At 36.6% G+C, this 24616-nt stretch overlaps 1 protein-coding gene across 3 annotated transcripts; it reads left to right on the top strand.

The window, feature by feature from the left end:
- Nucleotides 1–155: 155 nt before the first annotated feature.
- Nucleotides 156–24616, top strand: LOC132103019 (intermediate conductance calcium-activated potassium channel protein 4-like). Of its 3 annotated transcripts, XM_059507810.1 has the most exons (9): nucleotides 156–642; nucleotides 4443–4538; nucleotides 6977–7431; nucleotides 7825–7960; nucleotides 13973–14083; nucleotides 19756–19877; nucleotides 23189–23258; nucleotides 23599–23765; nucleotides 23844–24616. In XM_059507810.1, exons 1-9 carry the CDS (start codon nucleotides 358–360, stop codon nucleotides 23845–23847), a joined length of 1446 nt encoding a protein of 481 aa, XP_059363793.1. In that variant the 5' UTR covers nucleotides 156–357; the 3' UTR covers nucleotides 23848–24616. The 3 variants fall into 3 exon arrangements, 1 of the variants encoding a protein (XP_059363793.1); XR_009423320.1 differs by lacking the exons at nucleotides 19756–19877; nucleotides 23189–23258; nucleotides 23599–23765; nucleotides 23844–24616 and adding exons at nucleotides 15145–15282; nucleotides 15382–15901; nucleotides 18334–18797; XR_009423319.1 differs by lacking the exons at nucleotides 19756–19877; nucleotides 23189–23258; nucleotides 23599–23765; nucleotides 23844–24616 and adding exons at nucleotides 15145–15901; nucleotides 18334–18797.

The raw sequence follows: 24616 nt of genomic DNA, 5'->3' as shown, positions 1-24616 counted from the left end.
TTGTGCCTCGAAGATACATAAAATCATTAAAAAGTCTACTATAATTGGAGCGCTTCACCTATATACACTTTTAACTATATAGTTAATACGTACGTAAGAGCACAGCATACGTAAGAACGCTACTTCATCATAGTGAACCGTTTCAGAGCTCCTACCCACAGACCCAAGTCAAATGCTGAGGCGCGTAACAGTGGAAGTTCGCAGGTATGAGCGCGCGTTTCGGTCTTCGCTCTGAGCTTTGAAATACTTCTCGACTTCAACGCGCTATGCCTTCCGATATTTTGGTTGGAGAGGGAGAAGGACAGGATGGAGAACAAGGCGACTGATGTCTGTATGGACTGAAGACAAGAGCGCGCTATGGAGATGACCGCTCGCCTCGCGCACTTGGACACCAAGTTGGATGGCAGAAACTGTGATGGACTTGTCAACCATAACGGGGAAACGACTGAGATAAGACTACCGCTGTCTCACACGGGGAAGAGACTCGGTCCGATCGAGGGGGGAAATCTTTACAGACTGCGTGACAGAAAGTTCCTTCTGGAGGACAAGAAGCGCCTCTGCGCGTGGGCACTGGGAGCCGCGCTGTTAGGCATTCTGCTGATGATATTACATGCTGAGCTGTGCCCACTAGTGTATCAACCAGTAAGTAGATCTACAGCTATTGTGAAATACAGAAAACACCAGAGCGCTTGAAACGAGTAGTGAATTTGATGGATGGGGCATCAGTTATGGGCTCTAGAGGGTAAAATGATTTTCAATAAAGAGAAACATCACCCAGATTTAGGAGAAGAGACATGCATAATCATTTACCCTAATAAAGAAATTAAACATTCCAAAACTGCACGCCTGAAATAGGGACGATTTTAATTTAGTTGTGGGGAACCAAAGAAAAGTAACTATTTTGTAACAGTTTTTTTGTTAAAAAGTGGATACATGTTGTTATCTTAATGCACTCTTGCTACTTGATCTAACTCAGTGCTTCCTAAACCTGTCCTGGAGGACCCCCTGCCCTGCACATTTCGTCTGTCTCCCTAATCAGACAAACGCAATTTAGTCCTTTCAGTCTCTACTAACGAGCTGAAGAGTGAAATCAGGTGTGTTAGATAAGGCAGACATACAGAAGGTGCAGGGCAGGGGGGCCTCCAGGACCCTGCGGGTCATAATACACACAAATGCATTTATACATTAATGGAGTTTCTTTCGTTCCATTCCACAAATCAGCCAGTAATCTCGAAAAAAGCTAGAGTCGTTTTTTGCGAACACATTAATGGGGGGTATCAGGTTGACCAAAGGCGAAGAGGAAACTATATACTCAGAATACCGAGTAGATTCTCAGAAACCAAACTTAACACAGGAAACCAGATAGTCAGTGCACTGTGATCACTTATTAACTGTTATGTATCCCAGAGTCATTATTTTGATTTGTCTGATCATTTATGAGCTTAGCCAAAGCAAATCACAGTGCTGTCCAGTGCAGCAGTGCATTGTACCAGTTTATCCATTCCCTAAGATTTGGACCCATGACCTTGGTTTTGCTAGCACCTTGCTCTACTAAACAGTTATATATATTTTGGATTTTATTTAACAACAACATAACAATAACAAGGGATAATATCTCTGGAGCCAGATTCACAAAACATTCTTAGGAATAGAATTCTTCTTAACTGCTATTTTCCTTACAAAAACCTGTCATTATTTGAAATATAAAAAATAAAAATAAGAAAGATGTTCACACATAATGTCTTAATAATTTTCTTCGTAAGAATTGCCCTTAGGAACATTCTTATGAACGTCTTGGAATTTATCTAAAGAAAATTCCTAAACTTCCTTCTTTAGAATTTATTTATTTTGTGAATCCAGACCTTGCAAAGCCTGTCATATTTTTTGTAAGAAAAAAAAAGGTGTTCTTAAGAAAATATTTGAGAATTTCGTAAATTTTATCATTATTATTCATTGCACTTAGGAACAATTTTACAAACTTCTTGGAATTTAGTTTTAGACATTTCTTAACTTCATTCTTCAATTTTTTTTATTTATCTGGCCCCTGCTCTGATTTACATTTCATAAATGTATAAAAACACTAATTTGAAGACCTCATTAAATGTTTTATATTATTGTGAACAAAACCTGAATGTATCGGCTGTTTTTCTTCTACATTTAGACCTGCATCTTCTTCATTTAGACCTTTATAAAACGTACTACTCTTCACCTTATCACTTAATCTCTATTTTTGCAGTCTCACACTGTACTAGTCAACATGGATGGCTGAAGAGTTTTAACGCCCTGACTGACAACTAATCATTGTTCTCATCTCTGTTTTCTTGATTCGCTCTAGCAAGTTTCCTCCAATTATTTTTGGTCAAATTGCTTAAAACTTATTTTTGATTATACTGCTTCAGACAATTTAGAAAAATAATTAATTTACGCCTCCAAAGCATAGCCTAATTCTGCAACCGTGACGGTGTATTTAAACTTACCATTCTCATGGAAACCAAATTATAAAGGAAAAGCAGCTATTTATGCAAGTTTTTCCACATTTTGTCCTCTCTCCCTTTCTGCTGTTCAGACTGCCTATTGCATCTTTCCACTCCATTTAGTGCATAATTAGCGCCTGTTTGAATAATGGATTTGAGTGTTGACCTCAAACGGGACATAAGCACTATGCTGATTTTCACGTGCTGTCCTGTCCACATTCCATGGTGATTAAAGTGGGCAAAACAAACTTCAGCCATACACCCTGTAAACTTTACTGTTTCCTGAATGTCAGTGTGGTGCATTTACCATGAACACAAATAAATCATTCATTATTTTTCTGAAGCCAATTTGTGAATAACTTTTACAAAACTGCACATGCAATCCATACAATCAAAACAACCTTATATATTTAATTTGTTTCTATAGATGCGTATCACAATTATGTGGTTTTAGACTTTGGATTTAAAGAGGTTTTGATTTTGATTGCTTCCATTGTCTTCATTTGTAAATTGCTTTGGATAAAAGCGTCTGCTTAATGACTAAATGTAAATGTAAAGGGGTAGTTAAACCAAAAATGAAAATTCTAACACAAAAGAAGATATTTTGAAGAACGTTGGCAGCCAAACAGTCGATGGTCCCCACTGACTTCCACAGTAATTTACAAATGCTGTGGAAATCAATGGCTACCAGTAGCTGTTTGGTTACCAACATTCTTCAAAATATCTTCTTTTGTGTCTGACGAAAGAAAGAAACTCATACAGAAATGATGGCAGAATTTACATTTTTGGCTGAACTTGGGTGATGGCTTGAAGATAAATTGAGCAGAACTGTGTACAGGAAGTTGCCAAGTTATTATACAAACCCAAAGCATGCATTGATTGGGTATATAACCTATGCAATGGAAGTTTCTTCTCTAACTATGCACCTGCTCTTATTAAACCACTTTGGTTATACCAGATTTCTCTATATGAAATTTGGACTCTCATATTGTTAAATTCACTGTTGACGTCAAAATACCTGGCCAAGCATGATTCTGCTTTAATGCATAAAATAATCTGTTTCCGACTTATGCAGGACACCTTGTTTATTAACTCAACACAAAAGTGGCAGGGTCCTTTCTGGTTTTTAATGTCACTCTTGAGATCAAATCACTTAGTATATAGGCCAAATTAAAGTTTATGTTCATTCAGTGATCAGTTGATTTAGTAAAGGGGGTTTGTAGAAAATCTGCTCAGAAAACTGATAAGAAACCTGATCTGTTTGAACTGTCATTATATCAGAATCGGTATAATGATGTAATTGTTTGTATATTTTCCTCTGGCAATGTAATGGCATTTGCTTTCACAGTTGCATTGCAGTGCATGAATTTGTTTTAGTTTGTTTTCATTGCATTGGTATGGAGAAGGAGCACATGCTAACAGAACGATCTTCCAGGCACGATAATTTATTTAAGCTTACCATTCTCTTGGAAAACAGGTTATGCAGGAAAATTGGCTATTTATGCAAGTTTTTCCACATTTTGTCTCCCTCCCCTTTGTGTTGCTCACACTGCCTGCGGTCATATTGCATCTTTCCACATCATTTAGTGCATAATTAGCGCCTGTTTGAATAATGGATTTGAGTTTTGACCTCTAATGGCATATAAGCTTGATGCTGATTTTCATGCGTGATCATCCCCACATAACATGGTTGTTGGAGTTAGTAAAGCAATCTTAAATAGGATTCTAAAAATGTTACATTGCTCATTGCTTTCTTTCAACAGGAAGCACCTGCCTCACTTTATTTAAACCAAATGTAATAATTAATCAGTGGAAATTACAGTGAAATACTGTAACTTTAGACTATTAAATGTTTATCATTTGTATTTAAGTACTATTTTTCAATTCTCACATTGAAAAGTAGTACGACATTATAACCTTTATTGTATAATTCACTCTCATTCTCTTTGTTTTCTCTGTTCTCTCCAGGAATCCATTTATGCCCTCTCCATAAATGGTCTCATCAGTTTCTCCACGGGTTGTTTGCTCATTCTCATCATCGCCTTCCATTATAAAGACATCAGAGTGAGTGTTTTTGTTCAATCTGATTACGTTGAATCGCCTCCTTTTAAACTCTGAATGTCGGAAGATATTGCTCTTAAAGGGACAGTTCACCCAAAAATGACAATTCTGTCATAATTTACTCATCAGCCTTGTGTTGTTTCAAACTTGTATGACTTTGTTTCTTTTGTGAAACACAAACAAAGGTTTTTTCTGCCCATATAATGAATGTTAACTTAGTTGAAACATGCATTCAAATATTTAGCTAGTAGAACAATCACAGAATTTTCTTTTTTTGAACTAGCCCTTTAAGAATTTCTTGAAGATATTTTTCATCCTAATTTTAGCACTGTTTTCAGTTTTGTTTCTAGTTCTAGTTCTTCTAGTTCTGAAAAATAGTCACTAGATTGTGTGACCACAGTTCCAAAACTGTAATGTATGTTGCTTTGGGTTAAGCAGGAATGAATAATGGTTAAAGAGAAAATTTACTGAGGCCAGTGAGAGAAATCGGACTAAATTTTGGCAGCATCAAATTCAGAAAACGTTTCACAGCAGGGGATCTATCTACAAGTCTAGTATAGAGATAAGAAGGGTGAAGTGTGAGGAGCAGATGGGGGTTATCTGAACTCCTCAGACAAAGTTAGTATTATGGGGGCCAAAGGGACCTCATGGTCTTTAAAGTTAAAAAGTCAGTTACACTTTCTGACTCATTTGGGGCAATGAAGTAAAACAAAAGCGAAGATAAAAAGGAATAGAAGAATTATGAACTTGAATGTGAAAGCATATTTATATACAATTCTTAATTCTTGTCTTTTAAAATCTGCTGTACTTTAGGAAAGCATGATGTTTGGCCAAAAGCCCCCACTACTCTTAAGTACCTCAGCACATGTCTTCATCGGCCCACTCGATATCACCTGCTTTAACACGATCTCACATCTCTCTCAGACCAGCCCAACCCTTTCCCCATTCCTTGCACCCGACGAGCCCTTAACTGTGTCCCCATGGGGGGACAAAATATCTGACTCTCTGCAGCCAGATGAATTAGGTTTGCTTAACTTCTTTTGAAGAAAATGAATGTAAAATGTCATTGGGGCGACTCTTCAGTATTGGTAGTTTCAGTTGTGATTCCTATCATAGCAGGAACTTATGCAACTACATGTTGTTATGTTATCAGTATTGTACAACAGGGTGAAAAGCTTCCTTTTAAGAAAAGTGTTTTTTTCTTCAGGTCTTTTTAATACGTATTTATGGTGCAACATAATATGTTTACATTTAGTTTTAGTTTTATACATTATAAGTTTATTAATAATATAAGTTGTAGTTTGTTTTTGTCTTATACGTTTTTTTCTAAGCATTTCCTGGGAATTGAAGCCATGATCTTAGGGTTTGTATAGTGCCATGCACTGCTCTACTGTTTGAGCTACAGAAACACTTTATAAAAGTTCATGTAAAATGAAAAAGTTTAATGTAAAAGTTAATGTTTCTACCAGTGCAAGTGCATTTCTTAGAAGAAAAGTCTGAGACGTGCGATATAAATGCGCGACTATAAGACAAATATCAGAAAATTCACAATAACCTTTTTAATTTTTTTGTCCTTTATCAAGATTGTAATCAAGATTAAGTATATTCATATACTGACAGTTCTAATATTTTTCATTTATTTTATTCATGAGTTTCACAAAGCAAAAGCAAAACCTTTTCAAAACACTCTGGAACCCCTTGGGATGCACATGCAATAAAATAACACTACTACAAATATATTTCTATTTTCATTAGATTATAGTGTGGTTAATTATGTTACACTTAATATGTTACCTTATTTGGTGCAGTTTAAGCATTATAGATTTTCTTCGATAAACCATGCCTTTTTGCCACAGTAAGTCTCTATTGATTTGAAATGCCTAAACATTTGAGTAAATTACCTAGAATTCCGTGTCTTGTCATCGCACTCAATGACCTCATGTATGAGGAGAATTCTGCAGTGCAGAGTGAAAAACTTTTGCAGATTATACAGCGGCTGGAACTGGTACAATAAGTGTAGCAGGAAAATGTAAGCAACAGTTACAATTACAACCGAATTCTGGTCCATGTACTTTTCAAACTGTCTGTTGTAATCCAAGACGACTGCTGATATGTGGTGTCACTCATTTTCAGCTTTTCAAGTCATGTTTAATATTTTTTGTGTCATGTAATTAATGAGCCATTCATTTGTGATTTATGGTTTCGAGTAGTTTCACTGACACACATGTCCTTCACAAGCAAAACAGTTTACAGCTGGGCGTCCTATCAGGGAGGGCAGGGCTGTATTTGTTTTGGCCCCATTCTTACAGTGAATCAAGAACATCTTGCTCACTCTCTCGTCTCGGCCATACTTTTGTTAATCATTGCTTCCTTATGAGATCAATCAAGTGATTCTCTTGTTGATACACATCCTGCCTCTGTTTTTCTTTCCTTTCTTCAAGCTTTTTATCATTGACCACAACCAGGTGGACTGGCGCATTGCCATGACCAGTAACCGGGTGCTTGGCATCTCCCTGGAGCTCGTTGTCTGTGCTATCCATCCCGTGGCTATCTACCTGAGGCCAGATATGGGGGACAGACTGGGGGGGGAGCCAGAGCAAAATTCCTCTACCCCCCTCTGCTTGTCCTCGAGTCACAAAGAAGTCATGCTGGATGTGGAGCTGCTGCTGTCGGCCCTCATGTTCCTGAGACTGTATCTCGTGCACAGAGCCGTCCTGTTACATAGCAAGGTGCTGCTCAGCGCCTCGTACAGGAGCATCGGCTCCCTCAACAACATCAACTTCAGCTTCCGCTTTGTGCTCAAGGTGCTAATGAACAAGTATCCGGCCCGCACGCTGCTGGTCTTTATTATGTTTTTCTGGCTCTCCGCAGCTTGGATGCTGCGACTGTGTGAAAGGTACAGAATGTGCAATCATTTGTAGCAAAACTTACACAGACAGTATTTATTATGCTTTTTCCATTCACTTTCCTTTTGCTCGACTCATTAGAAACAGCTAATCAAGTGTTATCATGCTTCTTCTGATGTTGATGGTCAATTTGAGTTGTGGTCGTACATTTCTTATGAATAGATTTATTTCAGGAACAAACAAATTGCTCTTCAGCATCAGCTCATTACTGACTGTCAAATTTGGAGCAATACATTCTGGTTTACTTGTCATGGCATGGATGAGTCATTGCTTTTTTGCAACAATTATTTAGATTTTTAATCAGTTTAAGTCTGATTTTGTTAGTTTTGCAGAATACATACCCTGCGTATATTTACACAGTCACTCTCTGTCTCCATCTATAGGCAGCAACAGGTAGAGACAGGTGGCATGGACACAGCATTGTGGCTGATAGCCATCACCTTCCTCACAGTGGGATATGGAGATGTGTACCCTCGCACCAGCTGTGGCAAGTTGGTGTGTCTCTTCACAGGTGTCATGGTAAATAAAACTCTTAACTAACTCTTAACTATTACTCATACTGCTCTCGATCTACTGGTACTAGCAGTTTGAGACAAATGCAATAAATGATGTAATTATTGACAAAACAATGAAATCACTTTTGTTGTACCCTGTGCTTTTTCTTAAAGTTTAGTTTTTGTTAAAGATAAAAACTTTTTTTATATTGAAAGAAAACAAAGACTCCTACTGTTTCACTGAGCTCCATTTCTTTAGTTTAGTAAAGAAATACATTTTGTTTAGCATTATCATAGGATGTTGTATATGCATTGTTAGGTAGCTCTCGACTTTGATTTAAATAGTCGCAAATGTGACAATCATTTAGCCTGAAAACTGTGTGTGTGTGTATGCTATATGTGCTTTAGTCAGCTATATCGGTGTACAGTATTTGTATGTAATATATCATAACAACAACAAATACAGCGTGAGCCATGATGATGTGAAAACTTACTCTTAAGTTCGTTTTAATGAGTGAGATTCAAATTTGCTCATGAGCTTGTGCTTTAAATCAGAATCACTTAACGAATGATTCAGAGTCCACAACAAACTCCTTCATGAGTCATTTTTCAGTTAACTGTAACTATGCCATATACTTTAGATGTACATTTTACTGACCCGTTGATCACAGGATAACCTATAATTAAAGATGCATTTTTTACAACATAGTTCAGTTAATTAATACTGGTCTAAGAATGCTTGTATGTGGTTTGTAAGTCATTTGTCTCTTAAATGACACCTTGCTGCACTGGTTCCACTTCATCACACTTAAAGCATTGTGACTGATTTATAAGATCCACGTCCATCTGGACACATTTTTGTACAGTCACAGCTGTTCTTCCACCCTTCCTGACAGCGGCACTGGAGTCCAGCTGGGATTTTAGTGATGCTGTGCAAGCAGGCCCTCTGATGAAGGATGAAGATTATGATTTAAATAGAATCATAGTCTCAGTCTGTGACTTCTTTCAGCTATTCAGTCGCATGATTAATAAACACGGTCATCTGAATAAATAATTTGCATTTGAACAAATATCCAGCAAACTAGTTTTTGTTTGTTATAGATTGTATGCTGAAATCATATCTTTAAGACATGATGAACATATTTTAAAAAAAAAATGCTTTAAATATGGACTCTCAGGCTTTGTGTGTGTCTGGGTGTATCTGAGCATTGAGTTCAGTAAGTGAAGAAGGGAGGGAATGATTTAGCAAAATGATACACAGATTGTTTTGTCTGTAAACCAAGAACTTTGGTTACACCCGTACAAGATCATTTCAGACAGAATGATTGAAAATATTGTCGATATGTATTAATTTCATGGAAGAAGCGTATTAAATATTACTTCTTCTTTTTTTTAAATATTAATATAAATTTTAACACATATTAGTTTTTAACGTTAGGGTCAAATGATCGTTTTTATTGTAGATTTACAATTTTGTAGTTTAAAAACAAGGTAATTTTCAAAGAAAATTAAAGGATGATTGGTAACACTTTATGATAAGGTCACACTAGTTAACACTAGTTACTGCATTTACTAACAGTACATAACAACAACGAGCAATACATTGAGATTTACAAAGTCTTTGTTAGTTCAAGATAACTAATGTACTAAATGAACAAATGTTAGCGTGTGCCAGTGCGTGTTGTGAACATGTGCTGTGTTGTGTCGTATGTTCGTGAGGGTTAGGTTTCCAGCTCCTCTCTGACTCAGGCAGCTGCATCTGCACCAGACTGTCCACCCTTCTCTTCTCTCCATCCCTCATTTCCGATCAGAGCAGATAAGCCCGCAGGATAGGAGCATGGGGCTCACACGAGAGGAGCATGGAGCTAAAGCCAAACCCAGACACCTCCCTGACACAGTGGAAAATAATCCTTCACTCCTCTTTCTCTCCCTCGCTCAGTATTTTTATAAGCTTTCCCCTTTTTTAAGGGAAAACTTTCCACCATTGCCATTTTTAGGTGGTTTATAGCATTTGGCGCCACTAGATCAGGAGGGTGTGCCAATCTGTGCCCAAGACTTGGAAAACCAGAAAAATGTTTCCTAATTCAGTTGGAACAGTTTACGGGATGTTGATTAGGGATAGCCCTCTCACCTGCAACTCATTCAATGGGAGTGTTCAACATGCCTGGTTGTCTCATGTAAATGCCTCCCATCACTTTCTCTACTTGAAGATGAGACTTTATTGACTTTCCAGTATCGAGATCAGCTTCCATTATCACCTGTTACCCATCAAATGGAAGTATGATGCACTTCTGTGTGTTTGACTTGCACTTCCACCACCTGCACTGCAAAAAAATTATATTCTTCATCAGTATTTTTTGTCTTCTTGCCCAAATAGATACTTATCATTGAGAAATTGAGTATGAATATATAAATAAAATCACACTGGATATAAACAGGGTTATTATAGTTAATTAAAACTAAAACCATAAAACAGATTTTGTTACTTAAAATAGTTTAGCATATACTTTCAGCCTAGATTCCAAGGCAATGTGTCTCATTTTAATTGTTTATTTTGATGTACTAAAATAACTGAAACTAAATCAGAGATAAAAATCAATGAAAACAACATGAGTAAAAAACCAACAACAACAAAAAATTAAAATACTAATTTCTAAATACGTTGTTAAAAAACTTTATAATAAAAACTTTTATTACTTTGTAATAAAATTAAAATGAAAACAGAAAATATAAAAATAAGTAATAACCTTCAGAATAACAAAAACTAAAATAGTGTCTCAGTGATAATAAAATAACCCTGGTTATCAATGAAAAATGATTTGCTTTAAGCTTCAACTAAATTAAATCTAATGAAAAAAAAAGAACAAACAATGAGATAATTGCCATTATTGTATAAGAAACTTAGTTCAAACGTTAATTTATGAAAATGTGATAATACTTTCAAGTAAAAATTCAATTCAATTAGATTTTTAAGGTACTTTTCATAGCATACGGCTTTTTCAAAGCAGCTACAGAAAATTATGATGATAACGTTTATTATATCTTAATATTTGAATGCCTTATATTGTTGCTTTTATCAGATGCTGGGCGATAATATAGTTTACATTTTAAGACAATAGCATCAATCAAGAAGTTGAGATATTTTATTGTATATAGCTTTTTACATGACTATGTCATATGCAATGAATTTGTGCATAACTATATACAGTTTTATATAAGATTATACTGTTTTTCTTCCAAAGTAATATGGTTTAAGTGTTTGAATATTTACAGTGGAGAAGGGAAAAAAAAATCCATAATCAAGATTTTTTTGTAGCTTATTTTTTTGCATCATGAATTCCTAAAAATTCTGCTTGTGAGGTGGGGCAGTTCAAAAGATGAATGTGTATCTACATATTTCAAGTTAAATAACACATGAATTCACAGTTTAAAACTCAAAGCTTGTTTTATTTATAAAGACAGCGCCTGATTAAAAATGTGTTACGCCGATCTCTGAGACGTGAGCTCCACGCGATCAGCGGGAGATCAGTCCTCATGTATCCGCAGAGAGCAGCCTCACCTCGGCTAGACCTTCTGATATGTGCCGCTGGCTCTGATGTCTCATTAGTGGTTAAACATAAATATAATTCATTTTAGGTAAATCTAACAGGTTATATTTGGTCTGTATTCAATTTATCTATATGTTAAAATGAAAATAAAAAAGGCAAATTTATATAATATTTTGTTTCATTGTAATGGCTGTATATATATATATATATATATATATATATATATATATATACACACATTTCCCTGAACTAAGTACATTTCTGCAGCTGTTATTATGTTTAAATGAAAACGAAAGGAGGCAGTGGTATTTGATATCCCATTTCGTTTTATTGTAAATATACAGAGAGGAAAATTGCAGTAGCCATGGTCAGCTGACTGAAGTTATCAAGTACGCTGCTGTTTGCAGAATTACCTGATTTGCGTCGTCGTGGACATCACACTCCCGAGTCGAATGCACAAAGTACCGAGGATGCACGTCCAAAATCAGCCTACTTTGTATTGAGAAACGCGCGCAGACCTACATCACCAGTCTATTTGCCTAATCTTCCCGGTACTTTACACCGCGGTGGAAACACAGAAAGCAACAGGTCTGGGGGGAAAAAAGTTCCTGGGAAAAAAAGTTCCTGGTACAAATGTTCCGGGTAATTTCAGTGGAAACGTGGCATATGTGACCCTATCTATGAAATCCAGGCTGAAGTCTCAAAATCTAATTATGAGATAACAAGCATCAAAGATTTTAACCCGTTAACTGTCACCCCGTCCTGGGACGCCTATGTCTTCACTATATTACCGTATTTTCCGGACTATAAGTCGCAGTTTTTTTCATAGTTTGGCTGGTCCTGCGACTTATAGTCAGGGGCGATTTATTTATCAAAATTAATTTGACATGAACCAAGAGAAATGAACCAAGAGAAAACATTATCATCTACAGCCGCGAGAGGGCGCTCTAAGCTGCTCAGTGCTCCTGTAGTGTACTACTGAAAACATAGAGCGCCCTCTCGTGGCTGTAGATGGTAATGTTTTCTCTTGGTTCTAAATAAATGCGACTTATAGTCCAGTGCGACTTATATATGTTTTTTTCCTCATCATGACGTATTTTTGGACTGATGCGACTTATACTCAGGTGCGACTTATAGTCCAAAAAGTACGGTACAATTAAATCCTAATCTAATCATGACAAACTATATATTGTTAGAAAGGTCTAAGACTCCTAAATAGATATTTTACAAATCTTTTTTTATAAAAAATGATGTAGGAAAAGTAATAGATTAATTTGTGGCAAGAGTGCACCTCAAAAACCTACATCATAACATGAGTTCTGACCTTTGTCAAAAAAAGTCTTCTTTGTTGCCTTCTTCTCTATCACACTTTAGAAATCATCAGAAATGATATATTGCTTGAAAACTTAAAATCTCAAAATTCATCCATTGAAACCCATTTTAAAATCAAACATTGCATTATCATGAAAATGGTACATCAAAGTCATGTTACAAAATGTTTTCAGTCATGAATTACACAAATTTAGGTTTGGATCATTCACTTTCATGTCTATGTTCAAAAATGTGAGTGACAATTAACAGGTTAATCATTAATTTCACTATGATTTCAATCTTTGACATGGCCTTACTCAGTCAATATTAAAGATATAAAGGTTATATTTTCACAGATTGTTCTAAATCTTTATGAAGGGTGATGTTATGTTGAAAACTGTAAATCAAAATATATATATATATTTTTTTTTTTTTACTCAAGCTGGGTTCTCATAGGCAGGGCATATAAGATATAAGAGCATTTTGGGAGCAACTCTTGTGACAAATAATGGTAGTATTAAAGACGTTGCCTTTTTAATTCATTCATTTAATTAATTTAATTAATCCTGGCTCACTAAGATGATTGACTAAGAGGAGTTCTGTAATTACACTTCAACATTTTCCTTGACTGCTGTAAATAATCAACTATGGAAGAACTGTAAGCCTTTGCGTCTTCAGAACTTTTAGTCAATACCATAGCGAACAAACTACTGCTTACTAACTATTATTTCTCTTCATAACAACTAACTGCCTCTCTCTTTGTCTCCCTTTCTTTATCTCTCAATAATTTTTTTCTCTAATGCAACAAATGAAGGCATTCAGGTAAATTGACTGTTTAGTGTAAAATTACATGGAAACATTCTACATACAGACATGCACTTTATTTTAAACTTTAAACTTTATTTTATTATTATTTTATTTTATTTTATTAATGGGCTACATTCCTATATTTTTTGTTTTGGAAAAGCTTTCCAAATTTTGAAACTGAGTTGAATAAAATAAATGCCATTATATTTCATTCCCCCCAAAAAAATATTTATACACTTGTTACAGAGAATCTTTGTAGAATTCTGTGTACTGTCTGAATATCATTAACTCTGAATACTTTATGCCTGAGTACATGTTTGGGATAATAAGACAGATGGTAACCAAGCTCATGTCTATGTGTTTGTTGTCAGGGTGTGGCATGTACTGCTATGTTGGTAGCAGTCATGACTAAGAAACTGGCGCTTAACAAAGGGGAGAAACATGTGCATTTCTTCATGATGGACATTCAGATCTCCAAGCGGGTGAGCAAGACAGACCACCACATAAAACACCCCATAAATGCCATTCTCTTTCAGTTCTTCATTGTCTTTATGTCAACACCTATGGTTATTTCCTTATGACCAATTTGGTAGTGATAAAAAAAGATAAATTAATGATAACCAAGCTTAGCTTAGCCATTTGGGAATACTTAACTTAATCTTTAAAAATATCAGTCCATTTCGGTTGAGAAACATAAAAAGCAACGACCCGGAGGATGTAGAGGCATGAATGGAAGCAGCATAATTTTCCACATGGCACGCGTGTTTTGATTTCTGAGGCTTTTTATAATATTTTTTTTTCCTTAAATAGGGGATTCCTAATAGCAGCACAGTGTGGGAAAATGCTTAGGATGGCCAGGCAGAGGTGGCCACTGAGCTCTTGATAGTGGACAAAAGGCGTCAAAGGGAGGAAACAATCAGGTCCCTGTCAGGAAAACTTGTGTCAGTCCATGAGAAGTTTAACTCAGACAGGAAATAAGTTGCACTGATGTGTGTGTTGTGAGGGAGTGTTAGCATATCCACTGGAAATGAGTGAAGGTGCTGATCTTAGGATCTTGATGCAGAGGTGGGCATGTGGGCTGCTTGCATTCCTCTAATAGGTTCCAATAGAGGGAAGGAGGAGAGACCTCAAAATAAATGCATAGAGGAGAATGGTAGATGCTTAGAGTTTCGACAAAGGGTAATTAAATCAGACTGTTTTGAGTGAGCAAGCATTGACAGGTGTTTTTGAAAATGTAGTTACATTTGATTATTTCCCACCACCGAAAATATCAAACTTTTAAAAGTAATATTCCAGGTTTTAAGCTTACTTGACAGCATTTGTGACATAAAATTACAACAACAACAACAACAACAAAAAAATAACTTTACCTTGTCTATTGTTATGGAATACCAGACTTGGAGACAAGATGGAATGCTAACCCAACAGGTGTGTTTATTAACAGTTTTGTAGCAATGGATAATGGCAGGTGAGTTCAGGTAAATAGACAGTCTTGGGTAAATTAATGAAGATAATGATGAGAGTTTCCCTTGTTTTACCAGAGATGGAGAGCATACATAAAATTGATAAGATGATGGAGATTGCCAGGAGCTGGGGACAGGTGAGTATAGAAGGTTTGGAGTGAAAAGATTGAGGGAGACACTAGAAGACACGAGGGAGACAAAACAAATCTCTGAATGAGGTAAGTAGAAGATCGCGGGTAAGACGAACATACATTTTGAGTCCTTAATCCACAATGGAGACCAAACAATGAGGCAGTAAGGAGTGTGTGCTTTTATAGTGCTGGCTGAGTGATGAGATCATCTGTGACAGACTGATTAGAATTCTGGTGATTGAGTGCGCTATGTGATGGGTGAGCCTGGTGTGGCCATGACAGAACCCCCCTTTCCATGGCCCGCTCCTGAGGGCCTCAACGTCATGGTGGATGACCTTGACTATGTGATGCATGGAACTCAGCTAGAAGATTGGGGTCTAAGATGTCATGCCTGGGGACCCAAGATCTATCCTCTGGACCATTGCTTTCCCAATCAACAAGGTGTTCCAGCCAACAACTACAGCACCGGGAGTTCAAGATCTCCTTGACTGCACAAACCATTCCATCCTCTAGTACAGGGGTGGCAGTCCTGACGACTTTTGCTTGAAGCCTAATCAAACAGACCTGGACAAGCTAATCAAGGCCTGAAGGGTTGAAGTCTGCTGGACTGTGGCTCTCCAGGACCGGAGTAGCTATCCTGGCTCTAGTACTATTCGAAGAGGGGGATCAACCATGGGAACAGGCTCTGTGGGAACAGGAGAAACAGGTGAGTGGTAAAGTTTAAAGAGTGACACATGGGAAATGGGGGTAATTCTGTAGTGTGGAGGTAATTTTAACTAATAGGTGACCGGGTTGATTTGGCGAATGACCAGGAAGGAACCTGGGACTCAGCTTCTTGCAGGGGAGTCATACTGGACATTCTGGCCTGGTTGGAAAATGGCTCTCCGGACAGCAGCATGGTGTATCTGATGATGAACAGCCCTCTGCCGAAGTTGGTGAGCTGAGTCCCAGACCCTCACGGTCTCCTGGAACCAGTGTGTCACAGATAACAGAACAGAATATTCCCAAGACCAGGGGAAGAGTGGTGGCTGGTAACCTAGTATGCACTGGAATGAGGTAAGACCCGTGGCTGGTTGATGGAGGGAGTTTTGTGCGTATTTGCCCATGCAAAGTAACAATTCCAGGAGTTCTGGTAGCTATGGCAGAAGGTATGGAGGAAATGGCCCATCTCATGGATTTTCTTTTCCTTTTGGCCATTGCTTTGAGGGTGATAACCAGAAGAAAGACTGACTATGTCCTCTAGAAAGCTGTAGTTGTGAAAGACATGATTCAACAGCTGTTTCCATTGCTGTTGGTAGGCCCTTGAGAGGAACCAGTTGACATGCTTAAGAGAATTTGTCTACCGCAACCAGAATGTAGGTGAACCCCTCTGAGGCAAATCCATCACAAAATCCACTCCTAGATTTAGCCTGGGACACTGAGAAATGGGAAGTGGATTGGTGAGAGGAGAGGTGATGGCACTGTAGTTATTGGTGAAACGGCAATAAAAGTTGGAGAAACCAAGAAATCACTGGGGCTCTTTAATAGTAGTTGGTGTGGGCTAGGACTTGATAGGATCCACCTTCCTCTCATCCATTCTGATACCACTGGAACTGATGTCATATCTGAAGAACTGGATGGAGGAAGGATGGAAGGTATATTTCTTAGATTTGAGATACAATTGGTGTTCACAGAGCTTCTTGAGGACCTTAGTTATGTACTGCCGATGTTCCAGGGCTGCAGGTATGAGAGGAAGAGGGTAGTGGAATTTAATGGTTATCTTGTTGAGTGTCTGGTAATCTATGCAAGGCTGCAAGCCTCTGTCCTTCCTGGAAACAAAGAAAAAGTTGAAAGCAGCACGGGAAGTGGAATGACAGAGGAAGCCTTGTTGCAATGCCTCCTCAATATACTCTTCCATGGCCTTCTGTTCAGGGATGAAGAGAGGATATACCTTGCGTCTGGGCACTGGTTCTCTGGGCAGGATGTCGATGGCACAGTCCCATAGTCTAAGAGATTGTAGCTGAGAGACTCGTTTCAGCCAGAAAACATTACTGACAAGGACATGATGGAATATCCACAGATCACTTCTCCATAGGGCTCTTGATGGAGGTGAATTTCCGAAGGTGAAGTTCCCCAACTGAAGTCGGGGAGACTGGTCGAGGCAGATTTGGGAAACACCTGGAGAAACAATCCTTGCCATACTTCAGGACTTCACTGGTGGAGCACGAGATGGAAGGTTCATGTGAAATGAGCCGGAGACACCCTAGAACGATCCCAGTGGTAAAATTCTCAAGAACCAATAGGCAGATGTCCTTAGTATGTAGCTGACAAACCTGAAGTTGGAGTGAACCCAACCAGTATCAAACTTTTCCCTGGCCAAAGGGACCACCAGTGAGTAGTGAGCTAAACCATATAGGTGAGTGGATGTATATTAACGGCAGAATAGGAAACAACATTCACCATGGGTCTAGGAGGATGGATAGGACTTGTGTGTAAAATATGTCCATTCTGGCCACAATATAAACATAACCCCTGGGTCAGCCTCTATTGATGCTCGGCCAAAAACAGATTTGTGTGGTCGATCTGCATGGACTCGGGGTAAGGTTCTGGAAAACTGGGATACTCTGGCTGGTGAAAAAGAGGCGGTTTTTGGTACTGATTATCCTCCATACAGTCCTTTGCTCTGTTGGTGACTCTGATGGACAGTTGAATAAAGTGCTCAAGCCCAGTGGTGCCATCGTAAGCCCCAAGATGCAGCCCCAGAGAGTTCTCCAATTCTTGGCAGGTGGTTAACAGCAAGAATTCATTACATCTGCTAGAAGTGTGCTGGACTGGCCATGGGCACTGTAGATGGGTGCCAGAGATGTCGCTGGTGAGAAAGCAGGTGCTGATGGAGCAGTGGGAGTGGGAACGGTTTTGTTGAGGACCTTGCGGAGGAAAGCCACCAGCTCCTGGAAGGGATCCACAACTGCCAGGTTCATGCTGTTATAGTCTGGTCTTCTGTTATGGAATACCAGACACTGAGACAAGATGGAACGTTAACCCAACAGGTGTGTTTATTAACAGTTTTGTAGCAATGGCTAATGGTAGGTGAGTTCAAGTAAATAAACAGTCTTTGGTGAAGTAATGGAAATAATGATGTTTTCCTTGTTTAACCAGAGCTGGAGAACACACAAAGAATTAATGAAATTATGGAGATTACCAGGATCTGGGGACAGGTGAGTATAGCAGGATTCGAGTTAGGAGATAGAGGGAGACACTGGAGAAGACAAGGGAGAAAAAAAAAAGATCTTGTAAGGAGGTACGAATGAGATCATGGGTAAGCAGAGCATACATTTTGAGTCCTTGATCCACAAGGGAGGCAAGAAAATTAGGCTGTGAGGAGTGTGTGCTTTTATAGTGCTGGCTGAGGGATGAGATGATCCTTACTGTGACTGATTAGAATGCTGGTGATTATAATCTGTATATGATCTGTGGGAAGCTGACACAAATACTTTTGAAGAGTAGAATAAAAAAATCAATTAAAAAAATCAAATTTTAAATGTGTGTTATTTTAATTATTATTTAATTTATGTATTTAAACAATATTTAATTTTTTATAAAACTATAATATATTATTTAATAAAAAAAAAACATATAGTATTAAATAGCAATAATAAAGTGAGTATTTTAATGTTTACAAATTAGACTAATTTACTTTTATTCCATTTGCCTCACTGTAGACCCGCTTTGGAATATATATATATATATTTTTTTTTTTGGACAGATGGAAATAGTTCATGTGTTAATCAACATTATGCCACTGATGGTGTTGATTGAGTTTAACTTGAACTGAGCCTAGAATATTCCTTTCATTCATGAAGGTCTAAACCTAAGTTTTTAACTTGGCAAAAGCCATATCCTGTCACAGGCTGTATTGCTGAGTGTGTGTGTGTGTGTGCATGCCACAGGTCCTACTCAACAGGTCCTGCAATGTTTTACCTTGATGATACATTAAAGGAAGACATCTGGACACAGTTGGACACTCTATTAATAACCACAAACACACAAAATTGCCAGGGAGCTTGTGACATCACTATGAGCAGGTCTTTAATGGAAACCCAGACAATAATAAAATCAAAGAGAGCAGAGAAATGTTTAATTAAAAGAAAAAAAACCCTCAACTGTCTGTAACCCACATATAACTTTATGATGGCTATTCTCATCCTCAAATCACCCTCAAAATAACCATTACTTGTCCTTCCGTTCCCGTCATTCCATTTTTGTTTTCAAGGCCGCACCCTAATAAACTGCACCAGTTTCCTTACATCCTGTCCAGATTTTCTAGTAATACTCTGTTATGCAGTAATTTGTCATTTACACAATCACATCACAAATAATAATATTAATGTTACTGAGTGTAATTAAACAGACAGCAACTTGTACAGTAGTTTCAAACAATATTTGATCAGCTGTCTTCTGAACAATGCAAACATGCAACTATTTACTTAAGGAATGGCCTGCAGACTGTCAATAGACTATCATTGTAGAGCTATGATGGATGGATTATTTATTACTGTAATCAAATTCTCTGTGACACAGATCCGGCACGCAGCAGCCAATGTACTAAGAGAATGTTGGCTACTGCATCGCACCACCCATACAAAGGACAACAGTGGAGAGCATCGTCATCACCAGAGATGCTTGCTAGAGGCCATCCGTGTGTGAGTGATCCATTACAGTCTGCATTCAAAACCATTAAACTTCATACAAGATTCACTAGGAGAGAAAGGAAGTGGGTCTGTGGACAGCTGAAAAAATTATTTTATGCAGTTGAAAATATATATACATTTTTAAACAAATAGATAATGAAACATAATTTAAAACAAATGATTATTCTATTTAAATTATAATAGATAGATAGATAATTCCTTTTTAAAAATCTAATCTAATTAACATCATTTAAATGTTTATATATATATATATATATATATATATATAATTTAATAATTATATATGTTTTAATTTATTTAAAAAGTACAAAATTAAGCAAATATATAATGAAACATCTTTCAAAAAACATTTTTAATTAATCATAATGTTTGTATTTTTTAGTATTATACATTTTAAAATATTATTTTATTATATATATATATATATATATATATATATATATATATATACATCTTTTTTTTTACAGTAGATATACAATACAAGATTTACATAAAAAAGAAAGAGAACACACCCTCCCTTTTATTATATTTTCATTTAAATATAATTTCATATATATATATAAAACATTTAAATAATAAAAATATTTACATTTATATTTAAAAATATATATATTTATCATTATTATTTATTATTTATTATTATTATTTATTATTTTTGATTAATCATAATATTTGTATTTGTTAATATTATAAGTATTTTTAAATATAATTTCATTATATATGTTAAATTGTAATTGTATACATATATTAATAATAAAATAGTTCACATTCATACAGTGGCATGCAAAAGTTTGGGAACCTGTGCAGAATCTGTTAAAATGTAAATAATTTTAACAAAATAAGAGATATCATACAAAATGCATGTTATTTTTTATTTAGTACTGTCCTGAGTAAGATATTTTACATAAAAGATGTTTACATTTAGTCCACAAGAAAAAAAAAATTTGAAAAGGATGAAGAACAAATTATTTTGTTGAAATATAATTTTTTTCCATTTAGTACTGCCCTTGGGAAGCATCAGGAGATACTTGCATGTTTCCTGGAAAACAAATTAAATACAACTTACCTTGATCTTCATATTCAAAAAGTTTTCACCCCCTGGCTCTTAATGTGTGTTTCTTTCTGGAGCATCAGTGAATGTTTGAACCTTTTTTAATAGTTGTTTTTGAGTCCCTCAATTGTCCTCAGTATAAAAGATGGATCTTAAAATCATACAGTCATTGCTGGAAAGGGTTCAAATATGCAAAAATGCTGGAAAACTGAAGAATCTGCAGGACCTTGGAGGCTTTTTCTGAAGAACAGAGCTCAGTTTAACTGTTCAGAGTAAACAAGGGACTCATGAACAATCATCAAAAAAAACTATCGTTGATCACCCAGGTAATAACACGCAGTATGAAGATCCAAGGGTGCCCAAACTCTTGAATGGGGTTATTTTAATAATTTCAGTTATTTTCTTGTTTTGTGGACTAAATGTAATCATCTTTTATATAAAATATCTTACTCAGGACAGTACTAAATAAAAATAACATTTATTTTGTATGTTCTCTCTTATTTTGTTAAAATTCTGCAAGGGGTTCCCAAACTTTCTGCATGCTACTCTATATATATATATATATATATATATATATATATATATATATATATATATATATATATATATATATATATATATATATATATATATATTACCATTTGTTGTAATTAAATATATGTAGAGGAAATGTTTAATGTGTTTAATATTTAAATTATGCATTATGAGCAAGCTCATGCAACAGTTAACCAATTAAACATCTGGACCATCATTTTCTATAAAATCATACATGACATATCAGTCCTGACATCTTCCTGCAGATAAGGGGCTGAGTTTGGGGAGAGCTGCTCAGCTGACTGCCCTATTTGGCTGCAGTTCCTTTATGACCAATGAATAGGAAGCTGTGTGTCCGAATTTACACCACAGTGTTTATTAACATCGTTAATGACTACAGGAATCTGGCTCTTAGAATGTTCCATGTGTGCATGTATAAGATCTGTGAGTAATTGTGGATGGCTGTAAGGGTGGAGGGATTCTGACTTCCTGTTTTACGGTTAGCAGAACCACCAAAAATACTCTGGAAAGAAACTGAGTACTGCAGCGACAGCTAAAACAGAATGCCAGCAAGCTGACCGCCAAACAGTTAAGAGGTCATTCTGGTTTGGTGTGTCTGGTTTTTGTTCCCATGTCAAACGGACACTGGTCATTTCTGCATGCTACAGCAGTTGCTGATGGTTCCCCTGCAAAAGCTGATTTCTATTTTGCTTTTTTGGAATGCATATTCAAGGACAACAGCCAGTAGGCCTATTTCACAAAGTAAACAAATGGGCTACTAAAACTTTCATTACTCGTGGCCACAAAATAAAGTGAAAATCATGAATTAACCCTGAAATGAACCCAAAAACCTACATGAACGCAAAAAGGTTTCAATAATATAAATTTGTTCACTTACTATGTACATATACAATAAAAAATTTGGTAGCACTTTATTGTACAGTCCTGTTCCTCATGTACATACTATGTACTTATTATAGTAATTACAATAACTATGTAATAACTAGTCACTCACCCTGAACCCTTCCCCTAAACCTAACCCTACCCCATGTAGTTACCTTGTATTACCAGAACTTTCTTAAATAAATACACTGTAAGTACACTATAAGTACATGTAAGTACTTGACTGTAAAATAAAGTGCAACCAAAAATTCAGTTGAACTAATTATAAATAGAAGTAATATATGTCTTTATGATAAATGTTTGTACATATGTATGTCCAAAAGAGGACTATCAAGTTATAAAATCAATTTCTTTGAAAAAGCTAGAAAATGATAAGTGAAAAAACAAAAAAAAAATCCTTAATCAGACCACTTTTCTGAGAAATCCAGCGGGTGTCAGTGAATTAAATAAGACATGTTGCCTTGGCATTGCCACAGAGTCAACAACATCCACAGCATCTGATAATAATGAACTGCAGCATTGCTCTGTTGCTCTGTTGACCAATGTCAAAACCTGTAATGAACCTGTTGCATTCTTTTGTTTTATGACAAGAAACTAACTGAAATCAAATAAGTTTAAGTTGGAGTACTAAAATGACTTAAACTGAAATAAAAATAAGTTATAGCTATTTAAAATGATGAAAGCACATTACAAAATTAACAAACCTAAAACTAAAATAAAAAGCGAATTAAAATTTAATTTGCTGACAAGCTGACTAGAGTTCTGTTAAAGCATTGTACCAGAATAGAACTCATTTTTTTCCTGTCTCGACTAGATTTCGTCACTTGCGATTGAAGCAGAGGAAGTTAAGGGATTTTGCCAGTGAGATGGTGGATCTCTCGAAGGTAAGTCGAACATACATCAGACGTGTGTCTAGGTCAGTTTGCCAGGATAAAAGAGCGATTTACCTAACCCAGATATATAAATGTTCTGTGAAACCATAAAAATCTCTGTAAAAACTAACTTAAGTCTGACAGTGTCCTGTGTGATACTTAAGGCGGTGCACATAAAAAAAAAACAAGACCTTGATCTTTCAGAAACTATATGTCCTGAATATTTTGAGTGAGAAATCTGACCAAATGTTGAGTATCTTATTATACTGATGTGATTAATACGGGGTGGGGTGGGGGGGGGGTCATCTTTCACTCATGAAATATAGCTGGAAATGGCCTTGTCTTCAAACAGATGCAGATGATCATGTGTGATCTGAGTGCAAACTGGAACAGCTCTTACCTTGAGCTTGAGCAGCGAATCATCTCCATGGAGCAGAAGCTGGACGAGCTGGGACGTTCCTTCCAAAACACCTCAGAGCTGCTCACACAGACTCTACATCACCGCAGACTGGACCACAGGTAATGCCGTCAACAGTGTTTATGTGCTTGACCTAAACGTGTTGGTTTTTTGCATAAAGTCTGGCTTTCTCTACACAGGTGACCTGGGACATCTCTTTTGAAGGCTTTAGTCCATCTTCTGAGTTTTCTTCAATTAAACCTCTTAAACTGATGGAGGAACTTTATGATGAGCAAAGGAATTAAGAGCAGCAACAACCACAGCAGACAGTTTTATTTTGAAAAGACTTTCTGTCATGTGTATTTACGAACCTTTCAATGCTACAAACGTGAACTTGGGAAAAGGTTACTTTTGGTTACTTTGAACTTTTGACTCCTGATTTAAAATTTCAGTTCATAATAGATACCAAGACGATGTGGTTCTGGTGTTACACAGAGGAATGCATTTAGATTTCTTCTAACACAATCGCACAGACCTCAGTTTGATTTATATCAGTGTGAAAGTCACAGAAGGAATGTGAAACTTGAAAAAAAAAAACGATTGTTCCTGTTTTTTTGCCTGATACTGGGGAAGTTAGTCATTATCAAACCGAAGAAAACGTCTGAGGTTCAGATGTTCATCTCAGAATTGGGAAGTATGAATCCTGCTGAGCAACATGATAATAACTTTATGACTCTAATTTAATTGTTTCCCAGTTACATTTAAATGTGTGTACAACCTGATCACTACACACTGATGAAGGTTTCCATAAATTGCTGGCAACTTTTTCAAAGGTAAGTCAGATAAATTGTAGTCAGGTGTCAAGGGTAAGCCAGACTTCCTCACAGACTATTGCCCTTGTACACTGATATTTTTAGAATGACCCTAAATAAGGCTGAACCACCTGCACCCCAATAAAGAAATCTGTGAATGA

The sequence above is a fragment of the Carassius carassius genome, chromosome 24, assembly GCF_963082965.1.
Source record: "Carassius carassius chromosome 24, fCarCar2.1, whole genome shotgun sequence".
In the NCBI taxonomy this organism is placed as follows: Eukaryota; Metazoa; Chordata; class Actinopteri; order Cypriniformes; family Cyprinidae; genus Carassius; species Carassius carassius.
Note: the sequence above shows the minus strand (reverse complement) of the source record. Positions and strands in the feature narration are given on the sequence as shown.

Coding starts and splice junctions, on each gene's coding strand:
- LOC132103019 (XM_059507810.1), top strand. CDS start 358: ATGGAGATGACCGCTCGCCTCGCGCACTTGGACACCAAGTTGGATGGC. Junction 14,084..19,755: donor ACATTCAGATCTCCAAGCGG/GTGAGCAAGACA, acceptor TCTGTGACACAG/ATCCGGCACGCAGCAGCCAA. Junction 19,878..23,188: donor TTGCTAGAGGCCATCCGTGT/GTGAGTGATCCA, acceptor TGTCTCGACTAG/ATTTCGTCACTTGCGATTGA.